This window comes from Polyergus mexicanus, unplaced genomic scaffold, assembly GCF_030449975.1.
Source record: "Polyergus mexicanus isolate NDT 795.1 unplaced genomic scaffold, iyPolMexi1.0 SCAF_18, whole genome shotgun sequence".
NCBI lineage: Eukaryota > Metazoa > Arthropoda > Insecta > Hymenoptera > Formicidae > Polyergus > Polyergus mexicanus.
This window is the reverse complement of record NW_027223338.1, coordinates 6,379,671-6,399,937: the sequence shown is the minus strand read 5'-3', so window position 1 is coordinate 6,399,937 and position 20,267 is coordinate 6,379,671. Positions and strand designations below refer to the sequence as shown.

The 20,267-nt window shown below is 40.5% G+C and overlaps 1 protein-coding gene across 1 annotated transcript; it reads left to right on the top strand.

Moving 5' to 3' along the window:
• The first annotated feature begins 6,836 nt into the window (after nt 1-6,836).
• Noc (no ocelli) lies at nt 6,837-9,266 on the top strand. The gene is made up of 2 exons (XM_070310557.1): nt 6,837-7,228; nt 7,539-9,266. The coding sequence occupies exons 1-2, from the start codon at nt 7,142-7,144 to the stop codon at nt 8,946-8,948; spliced, it is 1,497 nt and encodes a 498-aa protein (XP_070166658.1). The 5' UTR covers nt 6,837-7,141; the 3' UTR covers nt 8,949-9,266.
• The last annotated feature ends 11,001 nt before the right edge of the window (nt 9,267-20,267 follow it).

Sequence of the window (20,267 nt, the reverse complement as noted above, 5' to 3'; positions counted from 1 at the left end):
ATATGTTATAATATAAGCTATTTATAATGTTAAAATAATTTGATTTTAATATAAAATTTTATGCACACAGTGTGTTGTTGCTCAATAATCGTTCGTATATATATTATTAAAGATAACAATTATTATTATAAAGTAATTATTATTTGTAAATATTTGTCATAACTGATGTTTGAAGGTGATTTATCATATATAGATAGAAAATAGAAAATTCATAATCAATTATTTCACTGTTTACAACTTTACTTGAACGCAAATGCACAAGGTAGTAAAATATGTTTCCAACAAGATTCGATTATCTTGATTACTCGTTGCGGCGCTGAAATAACTTTGTCAATTGCCATATAAATCATAAATGATTTATGTTAAAATAATTATATTATATTACAATAAAATATAATATAAATGTAATATAATAATGTAAATCGATTTGCAGGTTTGCTTACTACTTTGTCCATATTGATGAATGATATATGATGTTTATATGGGTATGTATGACGAGATTAGTCGAGAAATATATATTTATAAATTTAATGACGAATTAAATTATATACAATTAAGAGATATATTAAAATAATATTAAATGACGAGAGAACAGTCGTCAAGTGAGTTTATATATATATATATATACGAATAAATTTCATTCATATAATTTTTGAAAATTTTGCAACTAAGGTATTTGGATTCTTTTAATAATTTGGATAAATTAGCTGGAATAATAATCTCGAATTATTTCACAATTTTATTTCAATTCCGGTTTACGGCTTCTTTTAAGACGTCGATTTTACAATTATCGGTTTTCTCGTGTTAGATTATTTGTCTCTTTTGCCAACTGTACGGCAAAAAGTACTCCCTGTGATAGACATTGACATTTAGCCGGGTGCTCGGTTTTTGTTTGGGATTAACATCCCGCCAGTGTTGCGTGAATATTAAGCAAGTCGTTTAATCAGTAAGCCGTTATTATTGATTGACAGCGCGATAAAGCCATTTGGGCCCGCGTGTATGCTCGACAAACCGGGATTCGCAGACGATTGACAAACTGTCGCCTCGTCCATCGTCTAAATTAAGTGGTAATCCGAGTCAGTCGAACGCATCATATTTATTATCCAAAGCTGTTTACACGTGTCCGCGTTAATTTCGCTACTCTATTTGGTTGCAAAGTTTCCATTCGCGGCATATCGAGATTCAATCGATTTATCGTACCGTTAGATTTCGACGTGTTACTGTAACGTTCACATTTTCTATTTATATTAAATTCTCATATACGTATGAATTAAATATATACAGTACATTGTAAACGCTACGCTGACTTTTCACACATCTCGTCTGACAATGTAGTAGTATCTTTCGTTTGACGAATAAGTCGAATAAAATGTAGATAAGCGGAAATTTGCCCAAATAATAAATATAAAATTAGAGAAAATTCGCAAACTTCAAAACGAGATTCTCGTTCATTATTGTAGGCTATCTCGTATCGCGATAACGCGATGCCGCGCGTCTTTCGAATCTCGCGAAAGGCGTTCCGTTCGACAGCTTTACGGGCTGCGCTGTGCGCCGGACCGTGCGCTCTTGTATTTGTCGAATACGAAGTCACACGTACCGAATACATTATCGGACGGGTATATATTATACGGTCTATGCATGCGAAGGTTGAAAAGCAAGCGCGGCTCGAGTCTAGGTGACGCTAGGTGAGCGAAGAGGACGGACGATCGGACGGACGGGCGAGCGGGCGGGTGGGTAACTATATTGATTGTGTAGCCGGCTGACAGCGACAGTGACATATGTCACCGAAGCTTCTCGTTATCGCTGATTTAAACATGAGGCAACGAGGCCCTCTTGCCGAGTTGCCCGCTCTGCGTCGGCAGCTCCGTATTTCTGTTCGTGTCTCCGTCCCCTGTTATTATTATTGCCGAGCGTGCACTTTTCTTTTCTTTTTTTCTCTCTCTTTTTTTTTTCCTATTCGCCATTTCCTCTTTCCCGCTCGATCCATCGACTGGCATTGCCTGTCGGAAGCCGGGTAACGTGACCTCTTTGATCATCGGCGTAGTGAAACGGGTTGTCAGAAATAATTATGAGCCCCTATACCACACGTCGTAGATGCGTGACACGCGCTACATTGTGCTCTCTTTCGACATTGTTGGATCCAGTCAATTTCGAGTTTCGCGTGAAAGGTGAAGTTTCGGATTTACTATATCCAATAAAGAGACGTAAATCGATTCATCGAATGGACTAAATCGGCATACGCGTGTAGCGTGTTCATTATATGTTCGAAAAAGTATTAATGACGTTTCGACGAATCGACGTTTTAAATACGGCGATGTAAATGACAGAAAAGGCATTAACGTACGTTGATAGCTTATCCGTAAGAGCGAAAAGTTGATTGGCTAGCGCGTTGCATCCTGTGTGCTGTTGCAACGCGCGCGTGCGTGAGGCGATAAATCTTCATCGAGAAAAGCATGCAGATTCGAAAATATATAAAGCCCGCGCCGCAACGCGTGGTTCACTTTTCATGCGAAACTTGATACAAAATAGGTTGTATCCGTCCTCGACGAGATACGTATATAACCGCGTGGCGCGCACCCCTGTCATTCTGGGCGCGGGGTCGGGTGTATAAGAAGTTGGGAGCGAAGAGGGGTAGAGAAGAACGACGGAAGAAAGACCGCTATGATTTATTATCCCCCGCAAATTCTGTTTCTCCTCCGTGCACGCCAACTGCGTTCGCGTTCATCCATCTTTTTCCCTTTCACGGCTCACCGAGCAATCCTCCCCTCGTCCCATCCCGCGCTTACTCTCGTCGGATCGTCTCTCCCTTCGCTCGTCCTCTTTGTTCCGCGCCATCTCTCAAAGTGACTGACTGCCTCCTTTATTATCCGCTTGTCAGCATTTTTACACTTTTATCCGAGGCTCTCCCGGCTCTCTATTGTTCCCGCGGCGAATTCGTACGGTCACAATACGGTCTTGAAGGACTTCAACATGCGGATCATTGTCACGGTGTCGTCGGCATTCTCTCGTCATTTGACAGTGTACCGTAGTTTAGAACGGCCGCGATATTCAATGCGCCGAATCGACCGAATCGACCGAAAATGGATCGGCGAATAACGAGGTTCATATTTGTTCTCGGGTAGCCGTTAATACGAATATCTTGAAGAGAAAGCGAGGCACTTTGTGACTTGCGGGTTAAAAAAAAAGCGAACTCTATAATTTTCCATAAACTGAATGACACGGAAAATTGATTTAAATTGTTTTCGTTCTCTATCTTCTCAATTTTCTCAGTGCACTTCAACTTTATTACATTTTAATGATATCGTGTGATTTTTAAAATTTTCTTACATAAATTTTAAATCCAGATTTCAAATTTTTTAAGGACAAGCGGAAAATGGAGAGAGGTCACTTTCTATATAAACCGAAACGAACGATTTGAACAAAAAAGTCACTTGTTTCTTAGGCTATATTAGTAGAAAGTTCTTGCGTCTATCTTTTCTCACGTTGTAATTTAATGGAGAGATATACTTCAATGACGGATAATTTGTCCCGATTTATTTATCGTTGCTTGCCAAAGTACATTTCACGAGACAGACAATATATTTATCAGTTCTTTTGTTGTCTATCGTTTTATGAGGCTTATATTTTTCTATTAAATGTATGATATTTATATAGCGATTTCACTGTCTTCCATCTTCCTGGTAAATACCAATGTCTTCACATCTTATTGACAAAGGCACCGAACATCATCGCCTTGTCACAACAGATTGTACGGGGGGGCCTGAACCCTGGCTATATTGCAGTATTTATTTTACACAAGTCAGGTATCTGCGTACCGAATGCGTGTGTAGTTGTTTCTAGAAACACATTTTTCAGTGCGTCATGTATTTGAAAGTAATAAACGCGTTCTCTGTTACGGAAAGTGTTTTCTGTTAGGAAAGCTTGAAAAAAATCTAAGTAAACAGTTTTGTGCCGTATAAGTAAAAATTTAAGCAACACATCAGCCTCAGATATTGCGAATAACATTTATTACGCGATTACATAACGAAAAGCATTACACGCCAAATATCGCAAGAAGAAGGAAAACATCTCGTTTGTGTAAGAACAATTAACCTTGCTTTATTAAATAGTAGTACTATAACTTTGATATATTACGGTCACTGATAAAGCGTCGTAGCTCAGCGTATAACAATGATTCGATCGCGCAAAAAGATCTTGTCAACATAATTTATAGCGCTGCTAAAGTACAATGCAACTGTGAACGTTGTAATCTTCGCGAATGTACTTAATGTCGGAATTTACTCGGTAAATATTGTTTATAATAGGAGCACGCACAACGCACGCATATACCATATACGCGCGTACACGTACATGTCAAATATCGGATTGAATCCGTTATCGAGACGCGACCGTCGGCTCTAAATGTTCGAAGAAAGGCATGCGAAACCGGCATGAGATGAAAGAGAACTATATTAGCCGTAAACTCATCTGTCAGTGTCGAGACGTCAAAGAATTGCCTTAGGGATATTAGTGGCGCCATAAAAACCGACAGTTTACGCTGAAGCTTTATTTCTCTTCTGAAAAACTGAGGTACAAAGAGAGGTACGCAATTGATATTGAATGAAACGGAAATATGTGCTATCCTATAATGATCAATATAATTATAAAAATAGAAAACGAGGCGAGTACAAAACTGTAATAAAAATCTCTCTATGGAACCTACGATTTCTAATTAATTTATTAATTTTCAAAATAGGTTTATTATTATTTTCGACACGTAATAAATTTTTTTTCGTATTTTATTCCTCTTCTCAAATAATATGATGAAATGTAACAATAATTTCATTAAATGTTTCATTATACTAGAGATATAAAGAAGAGACATATGGCTGGAGATCTTTAAATTATTAGATGAAATTTTCTTCTTTACGATCGCGAAGGTAGAAAAGATTCTCGTTATAATTATTGGCATATTTTTTTAAATGTATTATCTATATATTAGCTGATTCTCAAACAGCCATCAAATATGTTTCATCATTTATAATCTTATAACGTTAAATATTTTATTATAATGTGAAAAAGTTAAAGAGAGATTTTAATTTGACAGATAGATGGAATTTTCAATAATTTTCACGATTACCAAAATAAAAAGGAAAAAAAAAAAAAAAAATTCATCGATCTTGCGACATATGGCAAAACTAATATTGTATCACAAATCCAATAAAAATTATTTCTCAAAGCGAACAAAAGTAACATCATCTCGTCGTACATCGTGGATTTCTATTTTCACGGCTTATATATTATAATAGTTAATGATACCGAGAATGTTATAATGAATTCCATTGTAAATTACAGTCGACATACCTATATGCATTTCTCAGATACTATTCGGTTGCATTCCTGCGCAAAGTGCTCCCCAGGGTAATTATTGTTTACCGCGGGTATGCGGTCTACGAAGCGGGCGTGTGGATATCGTCATAATTCGTCGTAATTACCTTGTAACATAGTTACTTCATCGATCGCTTTATCTTGCTTAAGCCGTACTTAGCGGAATGGCCATAATCGCCTAACCGCGGAGCGTTTCAGTTTGAACGAGGTCTGATAGTCGAGCTCTTTAACGGCCGTATCGCTCGTCAAGCGGACGCGTACAATGCGCGCGCCGGGTGAGCGCGCGTATAAAGCGCGTTACACGCGTGAACGCGCCGACGGATTTCACCAAATATGTATTCTGCGCGTTTCATTCCGCATAGTATAAACATATTCGACTTTCGGCGTATCGATGATAAAGAGCCGTTATCGTTATCTCGTTCAAAACTGCGTGCGTTGGAATTGCAGAAACTGTGTATCTTAAATTTCTCAGCGACTTTCGATAGTAGCTGCGAGAAAATTTTCGCATCGCCCATATACAATATTGTGATACTATAAGAATGCGCACTCTTGGAGACTGCTCGCATAGCAAAGATCAATATCCGTCATTTCGGCAGCGATTATCATCCGTTATCGACGAGTTGGAGGAGGAGCGGCCCGATCAACAACGCGAGATAAAGAATAGCACGCAAACATCGAGGTGGCTTGGTATAGCCACGAGGCGTTAAGTACCGGATGACTCGGTGCGTATTGCGGCCAGGGCCGGGGCCGGGGCCGGGGCAGACCGGAGTCGGAGCCGGGGCGATAATTAAAACGCTTTTACAAAACTGTAGGCAAACAGCGCTTAAGTGGCTGTCATTCGTTACCCCGTGGGGCCGCGGCAAGTCGGTAAGTCGCTGAGCGAGCAATCAATCAACCGACCCTCTCCCCTCCCCCTGGCGGCCCATTACATTTCTATTTTGAAAGCTGCTTATTAAGCGGGGCCGGCTGGAGAGACAGACAGGTTTCACGGTATAAAATATCGGGTTGCCGTAGTGGCAGGAACGACGGTTCCGTGTCGTGGCGGCTGTGGTAGCACTAGCGGGGAAGGGTGGCAGAGGAAATGGTTGGAGAGAGAGGGACGATGAACTGGTGGGAAGGGGCAAGGGGGAATGGGGCTCGTCGGTCGGAGAAGCGGGGGGGAGGGGGAGGGGGGAATGGACGGCTGTAAAAGCGGTGAAATATCAAAGCCGGGATGGGAGCTGTCATCGTCGGGCCAACATCATGGGTGGCGTGTTGAATTAGAATGCCTTCCCACACCCTACACAGCACCGAACCCCACCGCAATTCTCCCACCATAATGCCATCTCTCCCTCTATTCTCGTGTAGGGCGCGCGATGGTAGGGATGACAGCGGAGGACAGGTTATACACCCCAGGTCGTCCCCAGGATGGTGGCGAGAAGAGAGAGGGAAAAGCGAGGAGAGATCGCGTTGCGCCGCCAGACACCAGACGGCGCAGGCGAACCGTTCCTTCCATTCTCGCAGTCGCAGTGTCGGCTGACTCGTTCGCGCGAGCCGCCACTACTTTCCTGGATTTCGCGGAGTACGCGTCGTCGCCGAATATACGCTGCCGCTACCGAGGCGGTGATCGATTCCTCCCGACGGAGAGACGCCAGCATTCGCGGATCTCTCCACCCGCGGTTCTGCCGGTCGGGCCCGACGCGCGCGCGCGCGCCGAGATATCGCACGGTTCTGTGTGTAAATATATTACCTGTTGGTTTAAGTGCAGTGAGATTTATATTAGTGGGTAACCCAAATGGTTGTGCTCGAGGAAGGCGGTATGTTGACTACTGGACACAATCAATATTTACCACCGGATTATCTTTCTCCGCTTCCAACCACGGTTAGTATTCCACGCTAATCTTTATTTCATGCTTTTTATGCTCAAGTTAGAATTTTATCGGTACTTGCAAACAATATTGTGTAAATCTCTTTACGGGAATATAAGTAAATATAAGAAAAATTGATAGTCAAGATTTGCTATATTTTTTATTTTTTATTAATTTTCCGATAAGATTATTCGCGGTCCGATGAAACCGAACAGAAGATCGCAAGATTTTGTTGATTCTATAATCGAGAAACTATATTTTTTGCATATAAACGCTGTCGTTTTCTTCGTCGATCTTATTTTTCATTTTACTTTCTTTCGACAGTTGGACGCGAAGAAGAGTCCGCTGGCGTTATTGGCGCAGACATGCAGTCAAATCGGGGCGGATTCGCCCGCGAAACCTCTAATATCGCCCCTGGAGAAGGGCTCGAAGGGAATAAATATCGCCACGAACGCGAAATCGCCGCCGGCCGCAAAACTGGAACGCAACAGCCAACGCGGCAGTCCGACGGACGGCAAGTCGTTGGCGTTCAAGCCGTACGAGGCCAATGTCGTGACGAAGAAGACCTCGGACGAGGGCAGACCCACGTCCAAGGCCAGTGTGCACAGTGTCAGTGGTCAGGATAGTATCAGTGTGAGTGATAACACGCATCCCGACAAGAAATCGTCCGGTAATCGTACGCCGGTGGGCCGAAAGTCCGCGTCGCCGAGCGGCCAAGCGACGGCGACGGCAACGGCCACCAGCGGCACGCCGTCGGTCGACCGAAGGACCCCGGCCGATCGCGAGAAGAGCGACGGATCACCGCGGAGCGTCAACAATAACAACAACAACAACAACAATAATAACAACGGTACCAGTCCGATTATCAGATCAGGAATGGAGATCCTCTCCGGCGCGCATACAAAGGACGCGAATCTGACGGCTTACAAACCGAGTCTTCCAGGTTTCTCCAGCAATCCGCTGTGCTGTCCGCCCGGTCTGGCCGAGAATCCCGCCTTTAGGCCGCCCTTCGCGGGCGCGTCGCCCTTCTCGCATCATCATGCAGCAGCGGCAGCCCTGCTCGGCTATCCGTCGGCTAGTCCGACCGGCGGCAATCCGTACTTGACGTACGCCCGCGTCAAGACTCCGGCCGGCGGCGAAGCCCTAGTACCGGTCTGCAAGGATCCCTATTGCACTGGTTGCCCGTACAGCGTGCACAACACCCAGATCATGATGGGGGCGGGCAGCTGTCCGAGCGGTTGTACTCAGTGCGATCATCAAAAGTACGGCCTGGCCATGGCGTTATCGTCGTTGGGCCCGATGCCACCCCCGTCGCTCTCCTATCCGTCCACGCTGGCGGGCGGTCGGCCTTACGTCTGCAACTGGATCGCCGGCGAGTCTTACTGCGGCAAGCGATTCACCACGTCGGAGGAGCTGCTGCAGCATCTACGTAGCCACACGAGCCTGGGCGGCGGCGGTGATCACGTGGCCTCCGCGGCGGCGCTCCTCGGCAATCCGCATCAGCATCCGCTGCTGTCGCCGTCGACGACGCTCCATCGGGCAAGCGGCGGCACTTATCCCGCGCCCTCGCTGAGCCCCCTCAGCGCCAGATATCATCCTTACGGTAAACCACCGACGGGCCCGCTCCCGGCCTCGCTCGCTGCCTCGCCGTATAGCGCTTTCAACGCCTTGGGACCGTATTACTCGCCGTACGCGGTTTACGGGCAACGAATCGGCGCTGCCGTACACCCTTAAGACGGATATAGGGGTTTCGAGGGGGGAGGGGGGCGCAGAGAGGGTAGGATTGATCATTCGCGGAGGAACTGTTTCTTTTCTTTTCTCATTCTCTCCCCCCCCCCCCACCCCTTCTCTCTTTCTCTGTCCCTTTCTTTCTCAGTGTACAGTTGGAAAATGTGCAAAGATACGCGGACGAGATTGCCGTTTAACGGAGACTGTTGTGTAAATAGGCCACTGTGTATAATACAAATTTATTTAAAAGAATTCTATATATGTATATATGCATATAAATATATGTGTACATTGAAGATTATAATTAAAGTTTATGAAACAACACTTGGCAGTGTAACACGTTGCATCGCGACACCACTCTCTTGCGGAACTTTTATGATACACGCGAGTAACACGCGTCTCTATTAAAATCTGGTTGCCGGATTGGGAAGAGATCTATGCCAGCTGTGTAAGTTGATATCGTCACGGTTGCTGGACGAACAAGGCCTCCCTCGCTACCATACGCAAGATGCGAGGGAGAATTTCTGATGGCGCTTACAAACGCATTTTCGACGACGAGACGTTTGTGTGTCATCTTTTTTTTTTTTTTTTCCCACACAACGGTAGAGGTCCTCGCGTCTCGTTGTACATCACATCCTCGCGTTATAAACGACGTTAAATCGGTTATTCGGCGATATATCGGACGCATATCCTGCGAAGGATTGTAAAGTGCGTATTAGCAACACTGTATATTTTCCGACGCTCCGCAAACGCGAGCCTTTCATCTTAACGCGTTCGATAAAGCGGTTTCGCGTGTTTCTATGTCCACGATATAACTGTGATATTACGCTACTTTTTAGAGGAAAAAAATCCACACGAGAGAAGGAGATATTATTAATGAAAATATTCAAGATATCTTTCTCTAAGATGAAATACAACGTTGTAATTTATTATCGTCGTCATTTGTCAGAAGGCAAATATGGTTATCGTTGCACGAAAATAAAATTATTCCAGATAATATGTTTTTATCTCTCTTTTTTTTCTTCACGAAATTCAATAATTTGCAGGAATATTTGATCAGGTATAGCGAGCGTATCGAATCGCTTTGTCTCTCTAATATCGCATCGTCTTGCATAATATCGAATAGAATGATCTGATAAAAGAAGCACATGGTCCACGATACGCATTATTCGCATTGTAAATATTTCTTGTAAATATCGTTGAGTTTCCATACCGCTTTAATAAAAACAATGTTTGTAGAATCATCTAATCCTTTATGTATTTTACCATTTGGACTATGTTCGATTATATATCCGATTCCTTCCATTTCTTCGCTTTCAATATGTTTCGTAATGGTCAATTATTTTTTTTAAATAACTTTACAATACAATTTTCTTTTTTAACTAAATTAATATCCTACGTATTTCGATCATCAAAATGCGCAATTGATTATGTATCTCAATTAAAACAAAACAAAACAAAAAAAAACTTGCCTCTGCTCAAACTATACGTATCTATATATTGTATACTGTGTAAAGATATAAATTATGATATGGTATTTAATTTTGAATCGGTTTTTATATCGCATTTTTTTTTTTATGCGCTATACGAGATATAAAAATCACTCTGCCTGATTTCGCTGACCCGTTACGATTTTTGCTCATCAGTCATATTTGACGGATAATTTATCAAACGCACTTGACAATCTGTCATTCACTGGCAACAAGATATATTTCTTGTATGTCAAAATTTATTATTCGTCTATATTGAAATCTCGTAGAACAATTTAAGAAATAACACGTATATATTTCATATATTGTTTTTGTTGTGTAAAATAATATAATTCTGTTAAACAAATCGATAGAATCGAAGTAAAGATAATTATTTGCGACGAATCGTCTGGAGATTTTAAGCTATTAATTTCGAAAACTCTTTCTTTATCTCTTATAAATAATCTTTATAAAATTCTAGTTATATCCTGTTATTTCTTTTTATCACGAATGAAATAATTTTGTAACGTTTCAGTTAAACACGAAATGATATATCATTATCAATTACATCCCATCGTATCAATCATTGTCGATAGCCGCGCTGATTATGAGTAATCTATCTATCTATCTATCATTGTGTATTTTAACCATATATATCTTAAAAAGTTAATCTTTTATCTTTTAAACACACATATGTATTTTCATATTTGTTCTTTATGCGAAATAATGGTTTGTTTATTTATCAAGTTTGTCTTCGAGCGAATAGCAAAATTAATTCAATTTGTCTGTAATTTAACATCACTAAAATGACACGCCTATTGAATAAAAAGAAAAAGATGAAGTTTTATGAGAATATAAAACAATCGGGAATAAAATTTTTGAAAAATGAGAAACCATGAGAGGCATGCAAGAAATGCACTGTTTATTACAACGTCATTATCTCCTTTTATTTAAAGTTTTTTCTTTCTTTCTCTATTTTCTCTCGTTTATACGAACATACTTTTATACTTCCCTCTTCTTTATTTTTACGTCTTATTATGTGGACTCGTCGCAGAGTAAAACTTACGTATTCTTTTATTAAGCGGCGAGTCAAAGATACCAAATCTAGCGACAAAATCTGTAAATTGGCGATTCTCCCGCTGCTAACATCGTCAAAATGCGGAGCGCCGCGTTCGTGTGCGCGCACGAACGAAGAGTCTCGATCCCTGGGGCACCCCCAGAAGAGTAAATTTATTTCTTTCATTACGGACGGAGCGGGTCGTGAGCTCTCGGATATCAGCGCTGCAAGGCGGGGCGCATAAATCTGCAGCCTAGGGTAGCGGGAAGGGGGTAGCACGGCGAAGAGAGACGGAGAGGGATGCGGGGGTGGCAAACCGTGGGTTTCTAGAGCCGCCGGCTCTCCCGTAGGCAAGGGGGGAATGGGGAAGGCGGCGGGAGAGCGAGCCGTGGAGAAGGTCTGCTCTTCATCCCTCCGTCGTTTCGTTTCCATCGCCGGGGTGCCGCGACAGGCGGTGGCAGGCTCAGCTGGCTCAGCAAAGTGAAATATTCGGTGATTTTAACCGTCGGGATGAATGGTCCCGTCCGTATTTCGCCTTTCACGACGCCCTCCGCCGATTGGAATCCATGTTATTTCGGGACGATTATGCGTGTCGCTGAATCTCAATTAGTAACTTGTCGGACGTAACAGAATGTCTTTATGTATATGTCGAGACTGCGCTCGCCCCTTAACTAGCCGCTATACTAAATAATGAGCGAATGAAAAAAAATTGATGCTCTGCCTTGGTCACTATATGTCGTTATAATCAATTTATTTATATAAATTACAAATACTTTTCGGCTAGATTATCTCAAAATATTTTCTGAAATTACCAACTGTGTGCATAATGTATCTAACTCACACGTTACTTGTTTTATCATTTTATTAATGATATTATTGTTTCGTGAAGCTTATGATATAAGGCATTCGCGTGACATGATTATATAAGAAAGAGATATATTATAAGGTGTAACAATTTTTAAATTTTATAAATAATCGCACATTTTTTATAATTATGTATACAACATTTCATATTTGAACGTTAATAATTATGCAAGAAATTTATAATAAAATATTATACAGAATTTTTTAAAAATTAAAATAATTGTGTTTATAAAATATTAAAATGAATACATCTATTTTTTTTTTTTTTTTTTTTTATCAACACTGTCTTAATTTTTATTACTAATTAAAACAGTCTCACGTTGTTGTTGCATAAAAAAGCTCGAATGTTGTAAATATTCAAACTAATAATATAAATTAAATTTCAGACACTTTTTACTACTACACACGCAAAAACGTCATCTAGCATCGATCGTATTTTCACGTCCAGCGAGTCCAACGGATTATTCCGTCGGCTAAAAATATCATATATTACAGCGAAATGTTTTATCGTTGTGAAAGTTGAAATAACAAACGTGAGTAAAGGCAGCGAATGACGTATCGCTTGCAATTAGTAAATCTTTAATGTTTGTGTCATGTTCCATAATTTATTATGCTTATAAATCAATGGAGTCTATCAATTCCGAGATTTGTGTTGACGCAGTTAGAGGAAGTATCGTATACAGGCCGTCTTTCGAATTAGACTTTCTTGACATATTTTATATTTAATTAGCATCAATATTTTATTGTAATTCTAATCTTTTTTATATTATTATTATTATTATTATTATTATTATTTTGTTTTAATCAAATTTTTATGTAGCTTTAACATTGTTTTTGTTTAACGTGATTTTTTATTGTTTTTATTTAAGAAACATCTCGTATATTGCGATAACGTCCAAGTTTATGAAAATAGAATAGAAGAAACGCTATATTTTGTATTCGGAATAACTGAACGGCTCGCATTTCTCGTCCTATATTAATTAAAACCTTCAAAGCCAAACGCGTCGCGTTGACGTTAACGTGATTTAACGCGAATTCGCGAGATTACATTACGAATAAACATGTCAATCAACCGTTCAGACGTTTTGTGGAAAATCAACGGCTGGCGCGTTTGGCAGCGTGTTCGGCGCGTCTTTTCTGCGACGGACGTGTGTCACGATCAGAACGTCAGAGTTATGGTGCGTCTTATGTTAGCTGTCTTCCCTTAGAAGAGGCTCTATCGTGAATCAAGGGGAGAAAATTTAGAGCATTTGAATAGAAACGCACGCATATATTAGTCAGCAATAATAGAATTTAATTTTATCTTTATCTTATTGATTTACGCACTTCTATCATTAAAAATAGATTTTTACATTTTTAATTTTCATTTTAATTTTAATTCTAATTTTAATTTATTTTACCAAGAGTGTTGTTTTCTAAAAAATACACACACACACACACACACACACACATATATATATATATATATATATATATATATATATATATCATCTTTTTTTTGTAACATCTTTTTCCGATATCTTAGTTAATGTTTATGCTAGTCTATGACACTGATCAAAAAATAGAATCGAGAAATATAAGTTAACGGGAGAGAGACGAGAGACGAGAGAATAGTCTCGCGATGAGTAGACAACCTATTGCTATTCCCAGAACTTTTATTTTTCTTGGTTAGTGGCCATTTAATATTGTCGCTTTGCAAATCATGATATCCGTTTTCATTACAGCGAGTTGGTTGTCATATTACTAACATTTATTTTTTTTTTTTTAACATTCGAAGTTGAAAAGATACTCACGCGTACAAAACGGCATATCACGGGTCATTTTGTATTTCTTATTTATATTACTAGATTGTCATATAGAATGAAAAATGGTGAACGCATCTTTGATAGAAGTGTGTGTGACTGTTTTGAAATGGGAATGGATAAACAGAATTGACTTGTGAAGTATTTTTTTATAGATTGGATACTGAATTTCGCATTTGCTTAACAGATCTCTCTTGATTATTAGTGTCAGACTTATTGGTGATAACTTGCATTGAAATATTTCAGCCATTCGATATAATTGTAAATGTCAGATTGTCGATAACGAACCATATAAAGCAGCAGACATCTCACTATATATTATTTAAAATTTCCGCAGTATTAGTTACCTTTTTTTACCGTAGAAAAGTCGGAGCTTCCAATTAAGTCGTCTCTTCTTTTCATTGAAAATGTTCGTGTCTATAAAAAAAAAAAAAAAAAAAAAACATGCATTTTTCTTTATACTATCGGAATTTAACGGTATAGCTACAAATATGTATACAAATGATATGTTTTATATCAAGCGCTGACATATGTAAAACGTGTTGTTCAATGAAAAAATATACATTTCAGTGAATATAGCGGCACATTTGATTATTTCGCGAAATCGCGTATGCAACTTATTTTTGGAGGCAAAACGTTTCTTGCTGATTTCTTGTCGATTACACACATACACACATATAAATTCCGATGTAAGGTTCGCCATCTCGCTAAAATCTCAACGAATAATGCGTTAGTTTGATCGTCGCTACCTATGAGAGAGAAAGAAAGAAAGAAAGAAAGAGGGGGAGAGAGAGAGAGAGAGAGAGAGATTTCTTTGTCAGCGAGGAGACCCGGCTAGCGCGATTAGTGCGTCCCTGAGCGACGTCTATCAGGCGTGTTCTGGCCAGTCTTACGAGTCAGCGCGGACAATTTAGCACATCAATAACAGGCCGCAGATAAAAGCAGCCCCATACATCGTGGTTGACGTATCGTTTGTAATAAAACACAAAGGGGGTCTAGCCGCCAGCGGCATCTGTATATCGCGCTGTGCGCGCAGTCGTTCGTTCATTCTTGCTGTTATTAACAGGCCGTACATCGTGGATGTTTTCTACCTACCTACCGTCTCCCGCCGAGTCATACATCACCGTTGAATGCGCGACAGCAAAGAGCAACTATAATTCATCTATAAGCTACAGCCGATCCTACCCAGCAGAAATATGGTGGAAGATGAAATCGATAGGTCAAACGTTGCTGACGGCGTTTACGTCATGCGCGTAAAATTCAGTTTCTGTTAATCTCACATTTCGTACAAAATTAATTTAAATTTTAGATATCGGTAGAGAACATGGAGAGCGCTTTTCAAGAGAGAGCCTTTTATAGGAAACTTTATTCGTTGAATATATTACATTATTATTATTATTATTATTGTTATTATTTTTATTTATTTCACTATTTGTCGATGGACATATGTAATCTTATAATAAATAATTTATAATATATAGCCGTGATGCGTCGCATCTTTTTGTTCATTTGCATCGAGTAAAAAATCACCGTTTGCCAATGTATATTATACATACGAGAGCGTTTAATTTCAACGGGATGATGCCTTTTCAAGAAAATGCCGCGCCGCGCGTTGCGTAACGAATCAATTCCGGACACTTACTAAGACACGCGTCTGTTTTTTTTTTCCTCGTCCCGATAAATTGTCCCGTCGATGCGGAAAATCCATCGAGCGGATGCGTAACGTATACATATAGGGATATCACGCGTAGGAATCGATCGAATACAGTAAACGCTTAAGCGAGGATAGCGAAGATTTATATTTCTCGTTACACTTGCTGGACTTTGTAATTTGAGCGCGCAATGATCCGAATAAAATATTGCTAAAATGTTTTTTCCTCTTCTTTCATATATATGTTCGTACTCGGGATAGATATTATCGCAGAGAGCGCGAAGCTCTCACGGACATACACCCGATCATCTGGCCGACCATTTTTCTTAGGGTTACCCATTTCGGAGGAAACGTTAGACAGCTACTACGTTACTTCCATCGATCACGTCGAGACGAGTAGACGATGTCTCGTGACGAAGAAGTATCGGTGCGAACCTACCACGAAAATATTTCTTCCTTTTGCCAATAGTTTCCATCGTTATTAGTTATTACCAATCATTTTTATGCAATCGAGCGATAAATAATTTAACGACCATTAAATTTCACAAACGAGATTTTCAAACGAAAAGTTTACTATTTATTATTTAATCGTGCATAAATCTATAAACAATTTCAATGTATCTTACAGTAGTCAAGAGAGAGAAAAAGATTATTAAAGGAAAATATGATTGTTAAGCAATTTACGTGTGTCCCATAAAAGAGCTGTAATGCATACGACTGCGTTTAACGATTTCTTCTTTTATCGCGGCTATCAATTGAAGATTAATTTTAATACAACGTCCATAAAACGAATGGTAAACGTTTGTCGTCACATTTATATCGATCGCACTGTGTTAAAGTAATATTGTAGCTATGACTGCTTAGATTGCTCTCTCGCATCTCAGTCTCCCTTTTTCAATTATAATATTACTAAAAGAACGATTAAAATTGCTGACGTTAAGAAACTTAGAGATTTGTTTTTTGTCGTAATTTAGCATTCGGAGAAAAGTAATGGACATTGCGAAGATACGTCACGGGAATCAGTTTCCGGACGATTCGAAACTAGATGAAAAGAGTGATCATCCGTCTCAGGGTTTGTTTGTACCATGAGCGCAACTGTTGTGACATAAACGGATTCATCCCAAGATCTCCCCTCTTTTCCCTCTATAACGGCTGTCACTCGACGGCTCGTTTGCCGAGCCACCATCCTCGAAAGAAACTTCTATAGACGTCTACCGCATTATTTCCATCGATCATGCAGTGTCAAGGCGACAACGTCGTCGCCGACGGCCTCTTGGACATCTCTTCAAAGTGGCTGATAGAGAATCCCCCTATCACCCCTCTTTTCCTTACCACGACTGTCACGGGACGCAAACAGTCACGGCGATGATCTGACGCCTGAAACGCGGAAAATAGTCAGGGCAGCTAGCGGAATCTGTGAACGAAGAGAACGAGGTAGAAGATGGGGGAAAGAGTTCAGCGGGAACGGGATACGAGAAAGAGAGAGAGAGAGAGAGAGAGAGTGAGAGAGAGAGGGGGGGGGGGGGAGAGCCAAGCGCGGCGGACCGGATGATGAATTAGCCGAGATGACCTCTCGCGCGAAATCTCTCCGCTAGCTCTCGCGGTAGGCAGCTCCCGTGATGTCGGGCCCGAGATGATGGATCGCTTCGCGTCACGGAGCCATTCATCACCTCCATCTATCAGCCACCCCTTCACCTTGCTTTAGAAAGCGAGCATTCGACGGCTATCTACTCGCTTCGGATAGTGATTAATGTTGATCGGAGCGCACCCTGTTATTCGACCTCACTTCTCTCTCTCTCTCTCTCTCTCTCTCTCTCTCTCTTTCCCGCCGTTAGGTTTCCCGTCTCGTTCTGCGCCGCGAGCAATGCGCGTCCACGCATTCCTGGACATTGACTTCGTATCAGCCACGTACGTCCATCTTCCGAAATGTCAGTCGACCTGACGAAAATGGTCAAAGGGATCAATTGCGTATGTGTTTATAGCGCGAGGTTGAATGATACGTTTCTTCATATCGAACGGTGCAATACGATGCAATTCGGTAAGTTTCTACGTATAGATAGAGCTTGATGTTACAACATCTGTCATTTGACACATCGCGGCATATACATAGTCTACACGTATTTCCGCGTTAACTCTACAGTCAATGCGAGACTGTCACACACACACATATATATATATATATATATATTTATTTATTCGAATAATTTCTTTCACATCTGCTTTTTATAAGAATTTGAAAGAAAAAAAAAACACGATTTTATCTTTTACACTCGAGGCCTTACACAACATATGAGAAGAAATTACGATACATAAAATAGATATTAATTATTAATTTATTTATAATATACATAGCGAGCCATTACAAACTTGTTGTTTAAGCTTCGTCTCGCCGTCCTGGCCATCGGCCAACATTAAAATTCCCATTTCTGTGTCGCGGAATCGCGAATCTACATCTTTAGTGGCCGTCGATACGCGATCGTCGGGAATTCTATAGGGAAGACGCGGGCTAAAACGTGCGTACGAGAATAACTAATTGTAGGGTCAGTCGATGTCAGGAATTTACATAATACGACAACGGCGTAGCCGATCAGCTGTCTCCTCTCGGGGCCAAGCGATACGCGAGAATTGCTGATAATGTTGTATAGATCGTATATCGCGGCCTTCATTAATGATCGAGCATTTAGGCCTCTCTTTTTCCATCCTACCGCACGGCCGTATACACGAACATACACGAACTCGACTCTCACGCGTGATTATTTTCCACGATTAGCCGACGAATAAATGTGCGCTTAATAATACGTTATTACGCTAACGCGCCGCGTTTTCTAATCGGCACGTCGTTTTACGGCTTTGATGATTGCGAGACATGTTGAATGTCGCGGGATCGGAGGTGTGAACTTCCCTTGCCGTGCCATCTTTCACGCATAAACCGTTCACGCGTAACGTAAATTATATTACGCTGAAGGTTTCATTCTGAACATAAAATTATTTATAAAATCGCGTCCCGTGTACCGGTAATTCGAGTCGCTTGACTTAATCCATCTCCTGCCATCTATATCTATCAATATGCCCAGTGCCGATAATTGAGTTAAATTATTGGATCGAGAGTACGGAAGTGCAAATTACGCTTCAATTTATACGTATATATAAATGAGAACACACAGAAGAAAAAAAAACCAATACAGATACATACAAAAAAAAACCTAGAAAATTGTTAATTTTTGATGCGCGTATATAAATATGTTCATGTTTTTTACTAGGAACACGACAAAATGTTGTTAATCAATCATTGATGATTTTAAAGAATTAATCATCAACTTTTTAATAGTATTATTAATTTTAAAGTAACCGGTCCATATTACGTTTTTCAACATACATTAGTGGTACATACTTGAAAGATAAAAGTTGACATCAATTTGTCGCGCGTATCTTTTTACGCCAAACATGTTTTGACCTATGTTAGCGAAACTGGTTCCGCAACCCGATGTCGCTTGTAAAGGCATCGGAATTTCGTAAATGTCAATCGACAAAAGTATTCCGCCGAACATATCGTCGCTATTAAATTAATATAATTTAATATACGATAATGTCTCGTCTCTTTCAATCGATCAATCTATAAACTTGGTTGATATGCAAATCTGCAATTACTGAGAGTAATTTACATTGATTATTTACATATTTTTGACGCAACATTTAAGGATAATTCGATACTCGCTTAGTGTATGGTATATACGCTTAATATGATTTTCATATGCGATAATGTCACGAAATCGCTTATTATAGAGCGTCTATATCGTATCCACATTTGAGCATTATTAAATTTGCGCGTAATAAATTTATATATTCGATCCGTGTGCCCTATCGACCTGCAGTTGTCGCATCTTTGTTTCGTATAAACTACGGGGTCGTAATTTCCAAGTAAAATGCTAGCGACAAAAGCCGTATAACGAGGCACTCGAGAGGAGGCAGGAAGTCGCAGACGCCACGTTGGATGGGACATTGATGAGGAAACTTGGGTTGGTTATAGCCCAGGTTGGTGATAAGGAGCGAAGGAGTTCCTAAGTAAGAGGAGGTATAGCGGTGCTTGCCGAGGGGTTAAACCCGAGCTATCTCTTGCCTCGCGTTATCCCGCAAGCCCGTATATATCCGGTGTAGTCGAGGGTAGATATACCTTTAGGCAAGGAGGCGGTTCTACGGTCCTTATCGCGCCGCTTTACAATCTAAATGCAAGAAATCAGGAAGGATCAGCCGCGGCGCCGTCTTAATGAACCGCGCGATGTAGTCTGCGCTACTTTTACCTACGACAACAACAAGGAAAGCATATTTATCCGCCGATATCTGCGAATACTTGCAGATATCTTTTTTTTTAAATGAAACGCATTTTTTTTCTCCTCATTTCGAATCATTTGCGCGAAATTTAGATCGAACGCAAAGATTTTCGATATGATACAAAGATGTATCATATCGCCTTAATTCTTTTTT